We start from the raw sequence: 19,851 nt of genomic DNA on the forward strand, positions 1-19,851 counted from the left end.
TATAAAGTATAGAGGCAAAATTCACTTTAGTAGCATATCGATGTCATTATAATAGTCCACATTCTAGCCAATCAGGCTGCAGCACCCTCTAAAACATTCTCCTCAGAAGCTGAAGCCCTCAGATTTTCTACCGCACGCCGTGTGAAGGGAGTCTCCCTTAGCTCTGCTCAGTTTTTCTTCTTCAATCTTCAAATATTCAATCAACATGTCTTCTACAAAAAGATCTTTATTCCGGCCTTGTTCTGCCTGTGGGAAACTACGCCTTTTCTCTGAGGACCCTCATAAAAAATGCATCTACTTCCTGTACCCGGACCATGAGGTGAGGAGTTGCAAGTTTTGCAGAACTTTTTCAGCAAAGACCCTGAAAGATAGAGGCCCGTCTCCTTCTGTGGCTACAGAGGTTGAAGACGTCCGACAACCCCGTGTCTGATTTAGAGTGTCTTCTTGTCAGTCCTAGGCCTCTCTGAAGCGTGGTTCGGAGACTGAGCTTCCTTCGCCATTCCTAAAAAAGAAGAAGCTTGTGGACACTACTAAGTCTGTCTCCCCACGGGACCTGCCAGCCTCTACGCCTACGGGACATAGTTCTTTGGTGTCACAGTCCTATTCTGTGCCCTCGTCATCCAAAACGAGTGCCGGCTCGTCGCCGAACTCGTCGACGCGCCCGTCGGCGACGACGAGATCCGTTGACGTGATACCTACGTCGACGACAACCTGCTCTGTCGACGACGACTACATCGGCGGCGAAAAAATCTGCCTAATCGACGACCCAACCTAAACGACACTCGTCATCAAAGACTTCGTCGATGCTACCAGCTTTGTCGACGATAGCCTCGTCGACGTCTAGTACTCGTCGACGTCTACCTCGTCATTGATGACTTCGTCGACGCACAAAACTTCATCGACGGCAATATCTTCGTCGACGTCCGCGTCGTCGACGAAGGCTTTGGTTTTGTTGATGGCATCCACCTCCTCGTCGACGCCTGGAACATCGAAGACTAATTCCTCGGTGACGCCATCGTCGACGAGCTTGTCGACGAGACCGTCGACGGAGCAATTTTCACTGGCGACTGCAACCACCTTCAATGTGGTGACTGCAACTACTGTTAAACGTCCTGCTCCACTGGTTTTGAGCCCTGTCCAACACCGGTCTGGTTCCCCAGCTCATCTGTTTGTGTCTGCAGAGGAGGAATCTTCTCATGGCTCCTACGCTGATGACACCTTTCGTCCCGCAAATAGCCCGTCGGAGCTACATATCAAATATCAGGATGTGGATAAGGATTCCTATGAGAGGGAGTCTCACATCTCCATACATGATGACCAACAAGATCTGGAGCCTGGAGTTCCTATGGCGCAGTTGCCGATGTCTTTAATCACGAATCTGCAGCACATGCTAGACGATTATAATCGTCATTTTCCACCTTCTTCGCAGGCCTCTCAGACGCCTCCTCCAGCACAGGAGCCCGTTCAAGTTGCACCGCCACGGTCGCCTGTTCCTCAGGACCGTGGTACCGATGATGACGTTCATGCTGACACAGACCCAGATGATGACGCTGTCCTCGCAGATTGGGATAATTATCTGGCCCAGACGCTGTCTCCTCCTCCTACCTCCCCTCTGGCTTCTCCCCCAGTGGATATTGGGGGTTTCCACCTTTTAATGATGAGGGCCGCGAAGCGCTTCCACCGGCCTATGGTCGTCAAACAGCAAGACTGTTTTCTATACGATTTCAAGGATCAGCCTTTAAAGCAAGTGCATACCATTCCAATAATTGATTTCATCTGGTTGGAGGGGCTTAAACTCATGGAACGGCCTAATTCCATTCCTGCCGTACTTCCACGCCTAGACAAAAAATTTAAGGCGCCTGAGGATTCACCTGCCTGCCTTGTGTCTCAACCGAAGCCAGACTCGGTGATTTCGCAGGCTGCCCAGAAGAGGTCACGTAACCCAGCTTCCCCTTTATCGTCACCGCCGGACCAGGTGGGTCGCCGCCTGGATACCATCGGCAAAAAGTTCACCACGATTGCTGCAACTACGGTCAGGGCGGCAAATTCCTTAGCCATCCTCGGCAGATACGACCGACTAATGTGGTCAGAGATTGCAGCTCTAGTCGATCTGATACCTGAATCTTCCAAGGCAGAGGCACAAAAGATCGTACAAGAGGGTGAAAAGATTTTGTCCGAAATTATAGACTGTGCCATTGATATTTCCTCAACTAGTTTCAGGCAGCTGGCAGGTGCTGCTGTTTTAAGAAGGCAGGGCTGGCTTAAGTCTACGTCTTTTCGCCCTGAGGTACAGGCTAAGGTACTCGATTTACCATATGATGGAGAGTCCCTCTTCGGCAAGCACGTGGACGACGCTTTAGAGTCCATCAAAAAAGATACGGACACTGCTCGAGCCTTAGGTTCTCTCCAGTACAGGAAACGGCCATTTCGTGGAGCACGTGGCAGGGGCACATCCTCCAATTTTCGTGGCTCATTCCAGTACAGCTCCTATGGTGATAACAAACAGCGTTATTCCAACCAAAACCAGAATAGGCAGTCAGATTCCAGGCCTTATTGGAGAAAAACCACCTACAGAGGAGGTAACACCTCTAAAAAAGCAATGACTTTTCAAAATCCAAACCTTATCCTTTGCGATTGGTTGAAAATAACTTCAGACCCTTGGGTCTTAGATTTCATCTCAAAGGGCCACGCCCTGGAATTTCTCAAGTTTCCACCCAACCACCCACCCTCTGGTCCCCCACCAACACACTTAAAGGAACTGTTTGCACAGGTTGCAGTTATTATCCAAAAGGGAGCAGTCGAAGTGGTTCCTCGATTACAACAAGGGACGGGCTTTTATTCCCGCTTTTTTCTTATCAAAAAGAAATCGGGGGAGTGGCGCCCGATTTTAGACCTCCGAGCCCTCAACAAGTTCATCAAGTCCCAAACATTTCGAATGCTAACCTTGCTGCAAATTTTGCAGTTCCTGAACCCCGGAGAGTTCTTCTCCACAATCGACCTCCAAGATGCATACTTTCATGTGCCAATCCATCAACGTCACAGGAAGTACCTTTGCTTCAAAGTAGGATCAAAACACTTCCAATTCAAAGTTCTGCCTTTTGGCCTTCGTTCCGCTCCGAGAGTCTTCACAAAGATCATGGCTCCGGTTGCGGCGTATCTACGCATACAAGGTATACAAATGTACCCTTATTTGGACGACTGCTTGATAAAGGCACCAACCTTTCTTGCAGCACAACAACACACTCAGACTTGCCTGTCTGTCTTCGAAGCCTTGGGTCTTTCCATCAACCACGAAAAGTCAAATGTCCATCTAGCACAGCAAAGAGTCTTTCTGGGAGCATTGATCGACACTCATCTAGCGAAGGTGTTTGTTTCTCAAGAGCGCCAGGATTGCATTGCGAAATTGGTGGCTCTTCTGCGCTCAAGATAGTCCGTTTCTGTCCGAATGTTAAAATCCTTCCTGGGCATGACCTCGTCCTGCATACCGCTAATCCCCAATTGCAGGTTGCACATGAGTTACCCAAGCAGAATTGGACAATCAATGGAGACAAGTCTCAGGGTCGTTCAACGACAAAGTCTTCCTGACCCCTCCCATTCAGGGCGAGCTGGAATGGTGGGCTCCCCTTCCAAACATTGCGACAGGGCGTATGTTTCAGGACTCTGCCCCCCACGCTTACCCTTACGACGGACGCTTCCTTGGAGGGTTGGGGTGCGCACCTTGAAGGATTCAGTCCGCGGCAAGTGGACTGCGGACCAGCGCAAATGGCATATCAATCGGCTGGAACTCTTGGCCATCTTCCTCGCCCTGAAATCGTTCCGTCTGCTGGTGGAAGGAGAATCTCTGTTGGTGCGTACAGACAACACCACCAGTATGCACTACCTCAACAAGCAAGGGGGTACGAGATCTCTTCTGCTCTCCAGACAGGCACAACAGATCTGGGAATGGGCAATTCAACATAGAGCCCAATTAACTGCAGTGCAGGTACCGGATGTCTCCAACGCCCTTGCAGACTGTCGATCGGCCACGGACAATCACGAGTGGGAACTCCATCAGCCAACTCTGGAGTATGTCTTTCGCCGGTGGGGCCAGCCGGAGCTGGATCTCTTTCCGACTCCAATCAACCACAAATGCCTACGTAACGCAAGCTGGCATCCCCACAAAGGGTCGAGCGGCAATGCATTTTCGATCAACTGGTCGAAAGGATTCATGTACGCTTTTCCGCCGATCCCTCTTCTTCCTCGCCTCCTGCGCAGGATGAGAACGCAACCTTGTCAAATCCTGTTGATTGCGCCCAGGTGGCCGCGTCGACCGCGGTTCACGGATCTCCTTCTTTCCCGGTGCGATCCGATCCCTCTCCGCCCACTGCAGCACCTTCTCACCATGAACCACGGGCAGATTTGCCATCCAGACCCGGCATCTCTCCAGCTTCACGCTTGGAACCTGAGCATCACGAGTTTGCCCATCTGAATATTGATCCTGACTGCAGAAAGGTCCTTGCTCACGCACGGGCATTTTCCACCATCAAAACCTATAAATTGAAATGGAAGCGGTTTTGTGTTTGGTGCCACTCGGAGAACATTGATCCTATGCTTGCTACCCCTGAGCAAATATTGCCTTTCTTCCTCCTTTTGGCAAAGTCAGGACTATCGCATTCCACTCAAGGTCTCCCTGGCTGCACTTTCCCCTTTCCGACATGATGGTTACACAACTCTGTACTCCTCTCGGATCATTCGTCAATTCTTTAAAGGTCTCTTCCGGATGTTTCCACCTGTCCGGAGTCCTCCACCTTCTTGGTGTCTGAATCTTGTCTTAGCTCAGCTTCTTAAGCCGCCATTTGAACCTATCCATTCAGCTTATTTAAAATTCCTTACTTGGAAAGTTTCTCTCCTCCTCGCACTCACGTCCTCAAGGCGAGTGAGCAACATGCAGGCGTTGAAAGAAACCAAAACTGGAGAACCACAGTTTACAGGTAAGTAACTTTTGTTCTTCTCTGCGGAGAGTTAGTGAACTACAAGCACTAACCATTCAAGAACCCTTCTTGCAAATGCATCATCATAAGGTCGTTCTCCGTACTAATCCCAAATTCCTGCCCAAAGTCATTTCTCCCTTCCACCTCAATCAATCTGTGGAACTGCCCGTTTTCTTCTCGCAGCCACAGACAGTAGCAGAAAGAGCTCTTCATACCCTAGATATACTACATCGAGAGAACACAACCCTTTCGTAAGACCAAACCACTTTTTGTGTCTTTCTCACCACCACATAAGGGTAATCCCATTTCAAAATCTGGGATAGCTAGATGGATTGTCAAATGCATACAGATTTGTTACCACAAAGCTAAACATATGTTATCTGTTCCTCCTAAAGCCCACTCTACAAGGAAAATAGGGGCTTCAATGGCATTTTTAGGGGACATTCCCCTAGATGACATCTGCAGAGCAGCTACATGGTCTACACCGCACACATTCACAAAACACTATTGTGTAGATGTGCAAACCAAACAACAAGCTAATGTGGGCCAGAATGTTCTCAAAACATTATTTCAAACTACTGCAACAGATAGGGGTGGTCGCCGCTAAGAGTGGGTACTGCTATACAATCTATGCACAGTGTGTATTCTGCAGCTCATATGCCTCGAACGGAAAATGCTACTTACCAGTATGCATCTGTTCTTGGCATGTAGAGCTGCAGAGTTACACACGCCTCCCCGGCTACCCTGGTCTGTTCCAGGATTATCTTAATTAGATACAGCTTACATGAACATCCTTCCTTTTCTTACAAAGCTCCATCATTTCCCTAATGGCGAAAAACAATCTGAGGATGGAGCCGATGCCCATGCGCAATGTGGTCCAAAGGAGGAGTCACCTATCTCGTGACTTCCAAAGAACTTTTCAGGACAAAAACAAAACTGCAAACATCCGGGCCCAACACTAGGTGGCTTTCTATGCACAGTGTGTAACTCTGCAGCTCTACATGCCAAGAACAGATGCATACTGGTAAGTAGCATTTTCCTTCCACTTCGGCCACAGCTAGGGTCTCATAATTTGTATGTTTTCCAAAGTGCGTTACACATGAGTTGTGAACCATTAGTTCGAGGCATGTGGGCTGCTAAATTCATATCTTAGCATTAGATCGCCGCCTAGTGTTGGGTCCGGATGATCGCACATTGTTGTCCTGGAAGAGTCTTCGAAGTATCCTGAGATAGGTGGCTCCTCCCCTGGACTACAGTGCGCATGGGCATCGGCTCCATCCCCAGATTGTTTTTTTCCGCCATTGGGTTCGGATGCGGTCTCGACTTCTCTCTGTCGGAACCGAGTAAAACTAACTTTTTAAGGCCAAAAGGCCTTGTATTTATAGCGTCGGTATTGTTTGCGCACGGTCTCGAGTTCTTCCGACTCTTGGAGTCGGATTCAGCGGAGTTTTTTCACTCTTCGGACATCGAGGCCTTCTCATCGCGACACGACCACGACTTTCCAGCATGGAGCGGAGTCCGTTTAAGTACTGTCCGCTCTGTGGGTCCAAGTACCCACATATAGACCTGCACCCGGTCTGTAACAAATGCCTTTCACCGGACCATGACGACGGCAAGTGCAAGGCTTGCGCGCAATTCAGGTCGAAAAAGACTCTCAAGCTTCGGCGCGCGGTGCGCCTGGAGGCCAGACAAGCGGCCCCGGATCCAGAAAACATCTTCGGCGACCAAGAAGAAGATGAACAGGGTCATCATCTCCAAATATCCCCACCCGAAACGGAGGTCGAGGCGGATCCGGTAGACGACGACGGAGTCGTGGATCAAGGCCTTGAATACGTCGACGAGGTAGGGGACGTCGAAGAGATTTATGGGGCCGCGGCAGATAGCTCAGGGGACGAGCTATGCCCCGAAGGTTTCGAAGATCACGATCGGGTCACGGGATCGCCAGTTGGCCTTACCCAAGACCCCGTACCGCAAGCCACGGCCCCGCCTTCAGGCCCGGCCACGGACATACTTGCTGGGCAGGCCGGATCGAAACCGAAACCTACGGTATCGACTACACCTAAAATGGCCGACCCGAAAACGAAACCGAAACTTATGGACTCGAGCGTCCCTAAAATGGCGGCCGGCCCACAGAAAACTACTGCACCCGCCGCCGCATCGGCTCCGTCGACCCCCGGTCCACAGAAGTCGAAGAAGTCGGTCGATTCCACAGGGTCAAAATCGGCGCCAGAGGAGGGATCCTCTAAGAAGGGTGGTCGGCACGGATCAACCGCTGCGACACCGTCTAAGCACGCCAAGGCCAGCGGCACGGCTCCGGTTCCGACTGGGACTCCGTTCGTCGGTCGCGTAGTGGAGTCGGAGGCGACACAAGCACACGGATCGACGGCTGGCACATCTGCGCATCGATCCAAGGACTCTGGGTCGGCGGCAACTGCATCGGCGTCCAAGACTCAGAAAGGCCACCATGACGTCAGATCCGAGGGGAAGGTCAAGACATCCTCGTCAGCGCCAAGAGCCACTGTAAGTGAAGTGTCCCCCATCGCCGCTTCGCTACAGAGAATCAGGGACAAGGCCGCTGCTACGTCGGCTCCGTTGCCGTCGCCTCAGACGCCGAAGGACACTCCGGCAAAGCCTAAGAGTAAGCTTCTCTTCCTTCTGCCGCCAAAAGAGGCTCCGAAGGCCTTTTCTACGAAATCGACGCCAAAGAAGTCGGATTCTTCTACGGCAGGGGTACCTTCAGGTCGAGAACTCGAATCAGAGGACGATTCTGAGCACTTCATCGACGCCAACACAGGCAAATTAACCCTATACAACAGGAGGATCACTTCGGAGCCTCTGGACTCCTATGTCATCCCACTAAAGAAGAAAAGGGTTCCTCAGGACGCTTCTAGCCTCATAGAACCTATCCAGCCTCCTCCAAGAAGAAGCCCTACTCCCTCACCAGAACACTCTGAGGGTGAGGGATATGATGAAGATGACCAATACACCTTCCCCATCAATGAACCAGATGCACATCCAGATGCATATGATGACATTGGTGACCAAGGCACCCAAAGTGTGGGGCAAGACCCACAGGCTTTCAGTGCACGTGCATCCCCAACAGAGGATTCTGCAGGTTTTCATGCACTCATTGGGAGGGCAGCTGCTAATCATGATGTGGACATGCATGCTGACCCAGTGGAAGAGGACTTTCTCTTTGACACTTTTTCAGTCTCTGAAAGAACTGTGAAAACGCTGCCTATGCTCAAGGGAGTCCTCAAGCATGCAGCTGACATCTTTAAAGAACCTACCAGAGCGAGAGTGGTCAATCCACGTATCGAGAAAAAGTACAGACCAGCACCTGCAGACCCTGCATACATTCGGGGACAGTTGCCACTAGACTCTCTTGTGGTCGCAAATGCCAGAAAACGGGCCAACTCCCAGACGACGGGTGAAGCTCCTCCCCCAGACAAGGAGTCCAAGGTGCTAGAGGCAGGGGGCAAAAGAGTGGCGGCACAAGCTGCCAACTTTTGGCGTATTGCAAATACACAAGCACTCTTAGCACGTTACGATAGGGCGCATTACGACACCCTAGAGCAGATTGTACAACACCTGCCTCCAAAGTTTCAAGAAGGCACCAAACTGCTTATAGAGGAAGGGAAACTGATCTCCAACGCAGCCATCAAGTGTGCACTTGACGCCGCAGACACAGCAGCTAGGGCGATCAACACTAGCGTCATGCTGAGACGACAAGCTTGGCTCCGCATATCAGGGTTTAAACCTGATATTCAGACAACCATACTTAATCAGCCAGTCAATCCTGATAGACGGTTTGGTCCAGATGTTGACACCACCCTCAAAGATAAAAAAGGACACAGAAACTGCTAAGTCCATGGGGGCCCTACAATCGCAACAGTTTCGTGGCAATAATTTTCGTCGCTCAGGTGCACGTGGAGTCACCAGAGGACAGATGGGTCAACAATCGCAATTCGCAAGAGGTGGAGCACAATCCTCGTTCACAAAACAGAACAAGGGAGGTTACAGAAATAACAGCAACAGAGGTCGCGGCAGAGGAAACAACAACTCCCGCTCCTCTACCCCAAGCAAATAGTGACTCTCTGTCACTGCCCCCCGACCACTTAACACCTGTCGGGGGGAGACTGCAGCAGTTCCTGCCCGTCTGGAGAAACATCACCACAGACAGGTGGGTGCGACAACTAGTCCAGTATGGTTATTGCCTAGAGTTGAAATCCACTCCACCCAACATTCCGCCAAGGCAAAGGCCTATGTCCGCAGAGCACTTGCACTTATTGCAGCAGGAAGTAGTGGCGATGCTGCACAAAGGCGCAATCAAGCTCGTGCCGGTGGCAGAGGAAGGCACAGGGGTATATTCCCTGTACTTCCTTATTCCAAAGAAGGACGGATCTCTCAGACCCATTCTAGATCTACGTCCCCTCAACCTGTACATACTATCAGAACATTTCCATATGCTTACACTGCAACAGATTCTTCCCTTGTTAAACCAAGGGGACTTCTTAGCAACCTTAGATCTCAAGGATGCTTATTTCCACATTCCACTACACCCGTCCCACAGGAAATACCTCAGGTTCACTATTCAAGGCAAGCATTACCAGTTCAAGGTCCTACCCTTCGGAGTCACCACAGCCCCAAGGGTGTTTACCAAGTGTCTGGCGACAGTAGCAGCGCACCTCAGGAGGCAGAACATCCATGTCTACCCCTACCTGGACGACTGGCTCGTTCAAGCCAAGTCGGAACGACAGTGCGCCGCGGACATGTCGACCACCATTCACCTCCTTCACAATCTAGGTTTCTCGTTGAACTACCCAAAGTCGCATCTTCAGCCGGCACATGTCCGGCAGTTTCTAGGTGCGACGATCAATACCCTGACGGCCATGGCTCAACCAAACCAAGTCAGGATAGACAGCATGCAGTCTCTAATCCAGAAGTTCAGACCACAACACTCGCTTCCAGCGAGAGTGTTCATGCAGTTGATAGGCATGATGGCCTCCTGCATCTTCATAGTCCCTCACGCACGGTTACATATGCGCCCGCTCCAGGAGTGCTTAGCAAATCAGTGGACACAGGCTCAGGGACAATTGACAGACCTAGTGTTGGTTACCAGTCGGGCATACGACTCTCTGCATTGGTGGACTCCACACAACCTTTGCAAGGGCCGACTGTTCCAAGAGCCAGTGCCACAGATTATCCTGACAACGGACGCATCTCTCCAGGGATGGGGAGCTCATCTGCTCACTTACACAGTGCAGGGACTATGGACGACGCAACAACAGAGGATGCACATCAATTATCTGGAACTGATGGCAATCTTCATGGCGATCAAGGCCTTCATTGTACATCTGTGCAACAAGGTAGTGTTAGTCCGGACGGACAACATGACCGCGATGTACTACATTCAAAAGCAGGGGGGCACCCACTCGCCACAGCTGTCTCATCTGGCTCAGAGCATGTGGAAGTGGGCCATTCAGAGGAACATTTTCCTCATGGCAGAACACCTCCCGGGAAAGGACAATCAGATGGCGGATCTGCTCAGCAGGTACAGCCATCAAAAGCACGAGTGGGAGATACACCCATCTGTCCTCCACCCGTACTTCCAGCAGTGGGGTCATCCGGAGATAGACCTGTTTGCCACAAAAGAAAACGCAAAATGCCAACACTTTGCCGCCAGGTTCCCTCACCCACATTCGCAGGGGAATGCGATATGGATGAACTGGTCAGGCAAATTTGCGTACGCTTTTCCGCCAGCCCCTCTGATACCGCTGGTGGCAAGAAAGCTAAGGCAGCACGCGATGACTCTCATCCTGGTTGCTCCAACGTGGGCGCGCCAAGCATGGTACACCACGTTTCTCGAACTCTCAGTGGTGCCGCATCAAAGACTGCGCCTCACGCCCAGACTTTTAACGCAGAACCATGGAGAAATTCAGCATCCAGATCCGCAACAGCTCAACCTGGCGATCTGGCTCCTGAAGTCCTAGAGTTTGGATACCTTAACCTACCTCCGGAATGCATGGACATCATCAAGGAGGCAAGGAAGCCAACTACCAGAGCATGCTATGCTGCGAAATGGAAGCGTTTTGTCATTTACTGTACAGCCAATGACATCAACCCGCTAGATGCATCTATCCCTGACATCATTTGCTATCTGTTGCATCTTTACAAGTGCAATCTAGCGTACACTTCCATTCGGATACATCTATCCGCCATAGCGGCTTATCTTCAGAACAGGCAGCATCTCTCTGTCTTCAGAGTGCCTGCCATTAAAGCTTTCCTTGAAGGTCTGAAACGAGTCATTCCCCCAAGAACACCACCAGCTCCGGTGTGGAACCTCAATGTGGTCCTCACCAGACTGATGGGACCACCTTTTGAGCCACTGCACTCGTGTGAACTCCAGTTCCTAACGTGGAAAGTAGCTTTCCTAATAGCTATTACGTCACTGAGGCGGGTTAGTGAGCTACAAGCGCTCACAATCCAAGAGCCTTTCATTCAGATTCATCCAAATAGGGTAGTGCTACGCACTAACCCCAAATTCCTTCCGAAGGTGGTGTCACAGTTTCATCTCAACCAAACTATTGACTTGCCGGCATTCTTTCAAAACCCACAAACAGTGGCGGAAAGAATGCTCCATACCTTAGATGTACGGAGGGCGTTGATGTACTACATAGACAGGACACACCCCTTTAGAAAGACAAAACAACTTTTTGTTGCCTTCGCACCACAACACAAAGGCAACCCTATTTCCAAAGCAGGAATAGCCAGGTGGATTGTTAAGTGCATCCAAATATGTTATCAAAAGGCCAAGCGCACTCTAACGATACCCCCAAGAGCGCACTCCACACGCAAATTGGGGGCATCCATGGCTTTCCTAGGGAACATTCCTTTAGAGGACATTTGCAGAGCAGCCACGTGGGTTACACCACATACCTTTACAAAACACTACTGTGTTGATGTGCATTCCAAGCAGCAAGCTGCTGTAGGACAGGCTGTTCTCAAGACACTCTTTCAGGTTTCTGCAGCTGGCACGGGCAACCGCCGCTGATGGAGGGACTGCTATGTATTCTATGCTAAGATATGAATTTAGCAGCCCACATGCCTCGAACTGAATATGCTACTTACCAGTATGCATCTGTTCTTGGCATGTAGGGCTGCTAACATTCATATCGCCCACCCTCCTCCCCGGTGCCTGTTGCAGCTGCAGATATACTATTGTATTCAGTCATTAGCATGGACATCCTTTACACTTTTCACTCCATCTTCTGCCACAATGGCGAAAAACAATCTGGGGATGGAGCCGATGCCCATGCGCACTGTAGTCCAGGGGAGGAGCCACCTATCTCAGGATACTTCGAAGACTCTTCCAGGACAACAATGTGCGATCATCCGGACCCAACACTAGGCGGCGATCTAATGCTAAGATATGAATGTTAGCAGCCCTACATGCCAAGAACAGATGCATACTGGTAAGTAGCATATTCAATTTGGGACGATCGGCTGCCTGTGATTGTATAGCAGGACTTTAGCAAATATATAATAAACACATGTTTCATTTTCAACTAAACTAACAAAGTTTAGTGTCAGAAAATCATAGCATCCGTGAACCGTTCTAAAAAGCTCTTTACTGGTGTGGAAGACATCTTCAAGTGCACACTTGTGCAAAAATGGATTGTGGTCCACAAACACCAACTTGTTAAATGCACATATATTATTAATTTGCTTTCACTAAATTAATGGCAATCCGAGCTCTGACCCGGCCTGTAGCCCCCCCCCCCCTCCCCTGTCGACATTGATTTTTTTCAAGTTCTCAACTCTAAACAGACTTTAACGAACTAAGAGATTTACTTCCCACGCCAAACACATTTGCTAATGTCCCATCACCAAATATTAAGAAAATCCGACATGGCTTACACTAAAGCTTGAAACATGCAAAAACTCTATCGCTGTGAATAAGTGGGCCCATGCAACATGTTTAACATATCCGAGGCCATAGTGGGAGGAAAGTCCTTATATCATCTTTTTTCACTTTTTTCATAGACAGAAAGGCATCCTTTTATGTACTTTCGGATTAAGCACAGGCATCTGCGAGCGCTGTGAGGGGCGGTTCTGACACTCCCTCATGACCACAGAAATGCAATAGCAATGTGTGGAGTGCGCCACAAACTTTACCAGCATGATGAAAGATGCCTAAGTCTTGTATCTCTGCAGACAGTCCAGCATCACTAGCAGGTTATATGTTACCTATGAAGCAGGCATGCGTCACAAGCAAGGGCTCTGGTGACACTTCCCCCCACAAAACTGAAACAAGCCCAGGAGTGGTGCGCGCGCTGACTTGTGCCCACCGCTGCACACGAAGAAACCGATGGCACACTGTGCGCCGCTGTGCGTAACTGTAAGCCGTAGGCCTTTTCACAAGCACGAGCGTGTGAGAAGGCCAGACTGATTCCAAGAGGTTGTTTTCCTAGAACAGCGCATGCGCTGCACTAGGCTCGACCTAAAAAAAGAGCACAATAAATCAAGATACCACTTTTACTGGCAGGGTGAGTAGCCATCAGCAAAATGGTGATTCACCCTCAGTTCTTATACTTTTTCACAAATATTTCAATGGGCTCCCAACAGATGGGAGTCCTGCAATATATGAGGAGCAGGCAGTGGCAACTAGTGAATTGGAATAGTAGACCTGTTGACCGTCTAATGATTGTGACTAACACAGGACTGGTACGGTCTGATCCATAGATTTATATGCTCTGCCATGAGTTTAGCCAACTTGTACTGGTAATTGTGCTTAGTATGTAAGGTAAGATCTCCTGCTACTTTTTGTTTCCCCTTCTGGGGTATTGTTAAGCGCATGTACTAAACAAAACCAACTACAATAATTTAAAAAAAATCTCTCAGCAGACTAGACTTTTTCACATGATGTCCGTTCATAAGTGAGAAATGTAAAGCAGGAGTCAGATTAGCCTTCTAAAACAATTCGTTCTCTGTACAAGCTCAAAAGTAAAAAAAGTGTAACATTTGTTTGGTCACAGTTCTGTTTGCTCTCTCCTGGGAGTCATGTGCCTGCCTCTTCCCTCCACAGGTCATTGGAGTAAAGCTAACTGGTGCTCTGTCTGGGTGGTCCTCTCCCAAGGATGTGATTCTGAAGGTGGCCGGCATCCTGACTGTGAAGGGTGGCACGGGTGCCATTGTGGAGTACCACGGTCCTGGTGTAGAGTCTATTTCTTGCACAGGTCAGTGCCGCTTTCAGGTGTTGGTTATTGTACTGTCCTATGTGCATAAAAGTGTGCTTTAGGCTGAAGCAGTTAGTCGGGCTGTACAGGGGTGTACTGTCGGTTGGGATATTAAATCAGGCTCTATGAGGGGATTGCTGCAGAGAGGTTCTTCAGATTGCAAGTTATGTATGCAGTCCGGTAAGACTTGTAACAATACATCACACCGGCAGTATAACGAAGAGAAGAAATATCCATGCATATCTCTGCACACTAACTTAGTGCTGTTAGAGTGCAGTTTGCCCATTGTCGGTGCTGGTGGATTGCAACAGGCTCCTTGCTTAAGGAAGAGCACTCCATCCCCATTTTGTCAACTTAATTGTGTGTAACAAAGAGGCACTTAGACTGTGTATTCAGAGAAATGTCATGCATGCAGTGATATGGGATCCTTGTTAACAGAGCAGTCTGTAGATTTTGACTGTTCGTCCAGTTTACCATAACCAGGGCACCTAAAATTATGCAGCAAGGAAGAACCAAATTATGCAGCAGAATTTGCCAAATTATGCAGCACTGAAAGACCAACTATGCAGCACATTTTTTGATGGCATTTCATTGTAACTTTTTTTACATATACTGTAATACTGTCTAGAAAAAGACCAAACCTCATTAGTTCCGGTACAACAACCAAATACCGAAATACTCTGACTGAAAGGTGACCAATTAACAGTTTTATTAACTTTTGATCTGTTTGAGGTAGGAACATGTGTTTTTGTTCAAATCTGTAATTTATGCAACAGATGATGGATTGTGGCAAATGCTGCAAACCTATAGTTATGCAAAAACAGCTCCGGCGGCAGAATTGCGTTATTCTTGGGGCTATTAGCATATGTTCATGCAAGGCTGTTCTTTCCGTTTTAACTTAGTAAAAAATAAAATCCAGATGAATGATGTGTGGCACACGTGTAAACGTACTGTTTTTGTGGCATCAAAACATGCCATAGAAATCCAATCAGATTTATTTAAATGCAGGTATTAACCTCTTTGAATAACAGTGCTCTGTAAACAGCGTGATGTTGTCTAAAAGTCGCATCATTCCTCCCCTCACAACCACCTTTTTAGTATTTGCGCCATGACATCACGGTTTTGTTATTTAATGTAGTTTTGTTAAGTTTCCTTTATATGGCCGTCGCTTCAGAGGGTGGAATGATGGAGGATTGCTGACCATCATATGCAACATATTATACTTGTAATTCTCATTAAGTTATTTCATGGCACAGAACTCGCCAGCAAACTGTAAGCTCCCTATGCTTATTGTAACTCTGGGCATTATCGATCATATGTTGCTTATATGTTGAATTTCTGTATTACTCTAAAAACTCAATAAACAGAATTTAAAATAAATCACATCATTTGATGAACTGCGCAACAAACTCTTTATGTATGACTGTAATTGATGTGAGCATCCCTCTGAATAGCAAAGTCAATACCATAACATAGTTTCGAATTTTTCTGTCCCTTCCTTCCCTCTGACTTTCCCATGTGTTTAGAAAACACAATCTGTAGTGTTCAGGCCAAGCGTAACGAAGTAGCAAGAACTTCTACTTCTGCCCTAGAAATAGATAGTTACAAATGGTCAGTGGAGAGGGAAATGTTGGATACTTTCCTGTATGCTTTATTATGTACACCCTGTACTACATCAACTTGTAATAGTTGTGAAAGAGGCAAAATACACAATATTAATTTGAAACATCTTCAGGTACTCAATTTAGCAGCCATTGGATGTATATTTATTGTGAAACAGAGCTCACCCGATCCCACCTGCTCAATCAGTGCATTGAGGAGGGGTGGGGAAGACAAAAGCTATGATTTCCTTTAGGACTGCACCAGTGCTCACTATACAGGTCTTCTGTGCACATCCTCGCACAAAGGATAAGGGTTCTCTTAATTGACGGTTCTGCCTGCATGCTGACAGGATATCATGCTTATTCCTGTTTAACTATGCAATTGTTTCTATGGACCCTGTTTAGGTATGGCAACAATCTGCAACATGGGAGCTGAGATTGGTGCAACCACTTCAGTCTTCCCCTACAATCACCGCATGAAGAAATACCTGAGCAAGACCGGAAGGAGCGGTGAGTATAGCTGGATTTAATAGTGCTGTATTCTCTAGCTGAGGTCATTACCTCTCCACTAGTGTCCCAGTTGTTTTTAATTTGGACCTCCTTGTCACAACCTAGTCACTTTGTGAATGCTTGTAATGCCTAGTATTTAGATTACCTTATGAAGTATGCCCCACAAACCAGTCTCAGCCTTGTGCATAGTTGTGCAGTTTGATATCTTACTAAGTATATGTGCTACTTTACAGTCACTATTTGACAAACTCCCAGCAACAATTGTAATTGTATCTGAAACGCACATTATGTTCTAAAAAAACAAAGGGATATGGAGATTAAACACTTCAGTAAGAAAAACTATTAATCTGAAATCTACTTTGCCAGTTACCTCAAAGGCAATTTAGCTAGCTTACTTTGCTTATGTAGATGTGGGATTCACTTGCTGTCCAGGGGTTTCATGTCACAATTGTCAATCACTGCTTACGATACTGGCCCTTGCTGTTCTTTAAAATCTTCCGTACTTCGGTGGGTACCTGAAGCTATTTCAGTCACTTGCTTCAAGACTTGCCACTCAAGAAGTTTAAACTGCCGAACTGCATCTTAGATACTTCTTTGATGATCATAAACTTTAGAATAATTAATCGCTGCATGCTTAGATCCCCAGAACACTTAATGTTCATTATTTGTCCATTGAAATATGTGATCAGTGTTTCATTATATATATGAACAACACCCTGATTGTAAAAGTCTACTTTAGTCATATGTTTTATCCATGACTTAGGCCCAAAAAAAGAAGTAGTTGATTTACAAACTACACTTCAGTATTTGAAATGTAAGAACAGCAGAAGTCTGTCAGTCATTGAGGGTAAACTGCAGCTTTGATATGTTTATACTGTACTGCTGTGAAAAGGGGCTGGCATTGATTTAATGTGCCAGTGGTTCACTTCCCATGCTGCATTGTACTGACATTTGCCTCCTAGTCAGTTCAGACGGATCGGAGAGTACTTTAGGTTTTTAAAAGTCTATTTTCAGATTAATTTCTCTAAAACATTTGCAGCGTCTGTTTTTGATACCATCTTTCAAGTAAATCTAATTTTCTTCATTTTTCAGCGTTTTTGACATAGTTTTTCTTCACCTGACAGTCACTGTAAAGTGCCGTGGATGTGGCAGAAAGAATGCAACCACTATGGTTGCATTCCTCTAAACAATGCTGCCTAAAAATTTCAAAAAGCACATTGAAAGACAGAGAAAGGAGTAAGACTGAGGGGGAAGCTGAAGACCTGAGGAACAAAAGAATGATGAAGTAGTTAAGCAGTCCAACTCCAAAGAAGTTATAATCTCAAACTCCACGCCTCTTCGCCCATAGACTCCTTCCACACCAAGATCTAGGATCGATACAACTTCTCCCCAGACAAGCCCATGCCCTCCATCAGACAAAGAAAAAGTTCTCCTTAAGATCTTTTTGACTGACTGTCTACTGAGGGGTCTTTTATGTCTTACATCCTCAAAATCACCTTCCTCTCTTAAGAGGGTCTTACCAGTATACAATATTACATTTTGTGACTTTCTGGTGTTGGGTCATAATAATTTAAACATTCAAGTGGAATCATCACAATAGTCAATCTGCGTTCTCCTTAGGATGCTAAAGCTAAGTGTTTCCCCTATACCTCTTCTCCCCTTGTTACCGGGCTTATTGGAGATCACAGAGGACAAGTTCCTGACTCCTGCTACAGTCATAGCAGAAAAACCTTGGTGTTTGAAAAAGTATAAGTCTCCACAGAAGAATTCCGGATTATGCATATCTACCCTGAAACCAGACTGTTGTTGTGACTGTTGCCAGGCTGCGCCATGCATCAGCTCTATAGATCACTGCGCCCCTACCCCTCCCTTCCAAAGAGAAAGCAAAAACAACCTGGCTGGGAAGAAAATGTGCAGCACTGCTTCTCCAGTATTAGGGTGTCTTTCATAGATTCACATGCTTGAATAATTCCCCGTCGTCGAAGTGGGAGTCCCACGGTACATAAAATAGTAGTAAAAAACATATTGTGAACAAGGCAGGTATGCAGAAACGCATCATGCTTTTATAATAAAACAACCCTGAAAGGCTGATGATCTAACCTGCTCCTGTGTCGGTGTCCGGTTTTTTGAAGAGAATTCGGGTGTGGTTGGAATATATATATATATATATATATATATATATATATATCAGAATTCTAGTAAGTCCAATAGAATCCAGACGAGCCCGTAGTCCTTTTACGATGTTTATTTCGGCACAGCAAGCGAACGGTTGGTCACATGATCCGCGTTCCTCACACACCACCTTTTAAAGGTGTATTCACGTTTTTTTCATCAATTTGTGCTTTATTACTTCATGGCACAAACAAAACATTTACATGGTACAAATTAATGATCCTCATTTATCTGATGAAAATTTGTGAAGAAAGTGATACAATCAATTATAGTCATTGATCATTTGTGCAATTAGTGTGATAAAGTGCATAAAAGACCAGCTCATATTTTAGTTTTCATCTTTTTTCAATACAGTGGGCTAAGGTTTAGTACCAGAGAATTCATGTTTCTTAAAAAACAAGCCTCTTCAAACAGTAAATCATGGAAAAATATCGGCTTAGTACCCTTGTATTCTTCCTCCCTTCTCTGAACTCCTTAAGTCTTGTCTGATCTTACACGCGGGTATTTTCTATAAAGTTCACATTTTTCAAATCTAAGGTCCATAACCAATCTTCTGAGATTACTTCCCACTCCACCTATGACAGACAGGAGAAGAAAAGGTTTTGATATACTACAAAATTCACAATTTGTACATTACTGTTTAAATACGAGGTATAACACTTGGTCTTATTATAGAAATATACAGTTAATGGCCCTACATTGATTCGCTGGTAGTTGTCGTGAAAGTGTGAGGGTGTACGGGGTGGGGAATTAAAAACAAAGATGTTAAAATATCTAATGGGTAGTCAGTCTAGCATCTTTCAGTCCTATTATGCTCAGCAGGGTATCATTTCCGGTTCTCCTATAAATGAGAATGTAGTTCTTCGTCCATATTCATACCCCCGGGAAGCGGGTTCCTGCCAATAAGATCCGTCTTGACTCCAGTTTACGTAATGCAGCTAACCTATCTCCACCCCTGATGTTACTTTTGACTGTGGCAATTCCTACATACTTTGCTGTCGATGTTTTGCCCTGATGGAACTGATTAAAATGCCTTGCGGTACTATATGAGAGGTCTTTGTTAGTAATCGCGCGCCAGTGTTCAAGAATTAGTTTTTTCACTTGTGCCGTTGTTGACCCTATGTACCATAGGTCACACGGGCATCGTATGAGGTATACCACATAGTCGGTGGAACATGTTATACGGGGTTTGATTTCCCATTTCTTCTTGGTTTTAGGGAGAAAGATCTCATTGCAATTTACACTATCCCTGCAGGCTTTACAGTTGCCACATTTTCTAAATCCTTTACTTACTTGCAACCAGTCTGTTTCTTTTGGTGCTAAGTGGCTCTGTACCAGACGATCTTTCAAAGATTGTCC

The 19,851-nt window shown here is 46.9% G+C and overlaps 1 protein-coding gene across 1 annotated transcript in view; it reads left to right on the top strand.

Annotated features, from left to right (window-relative positions):
• ACO2 (aconitase 2) overlaps positions 1 to 19,851 on the top strand; it is a 352,074-nt gene that overhangs the window by 113,711 nt on the left and 218,512 nt on the right. Inside the window, exons 6-7 of the mRNA XM_078683141.1 lie at positions 14,059 to 14,209; positions 16,216 to 16,320. Coding sequence (XP_078539267.1) covers positions 14,059 to 14,209; positions 16,216 to 16,320 — 256 coding nt within the window. The remainder of the gene's footprint in view (positions 1 to 14,058; positions 14,210 to 16,215; positions 16,321 to 19,851) is intronic.

The sequence above is a fragment of the Lissotriton helveticus genome, chromosome 1_1 (assembly GCF_964261635.1).
Source record: "Lissotriton helveticus chromosome 1_1, aLisHel1.1, whole genome shotgun sequence".
NCBI lineage: Eukaryota > Metazoa > Chordata > Amphibia > Caudata > Salamandridae > Lissotriton > Lissotriton helveticus.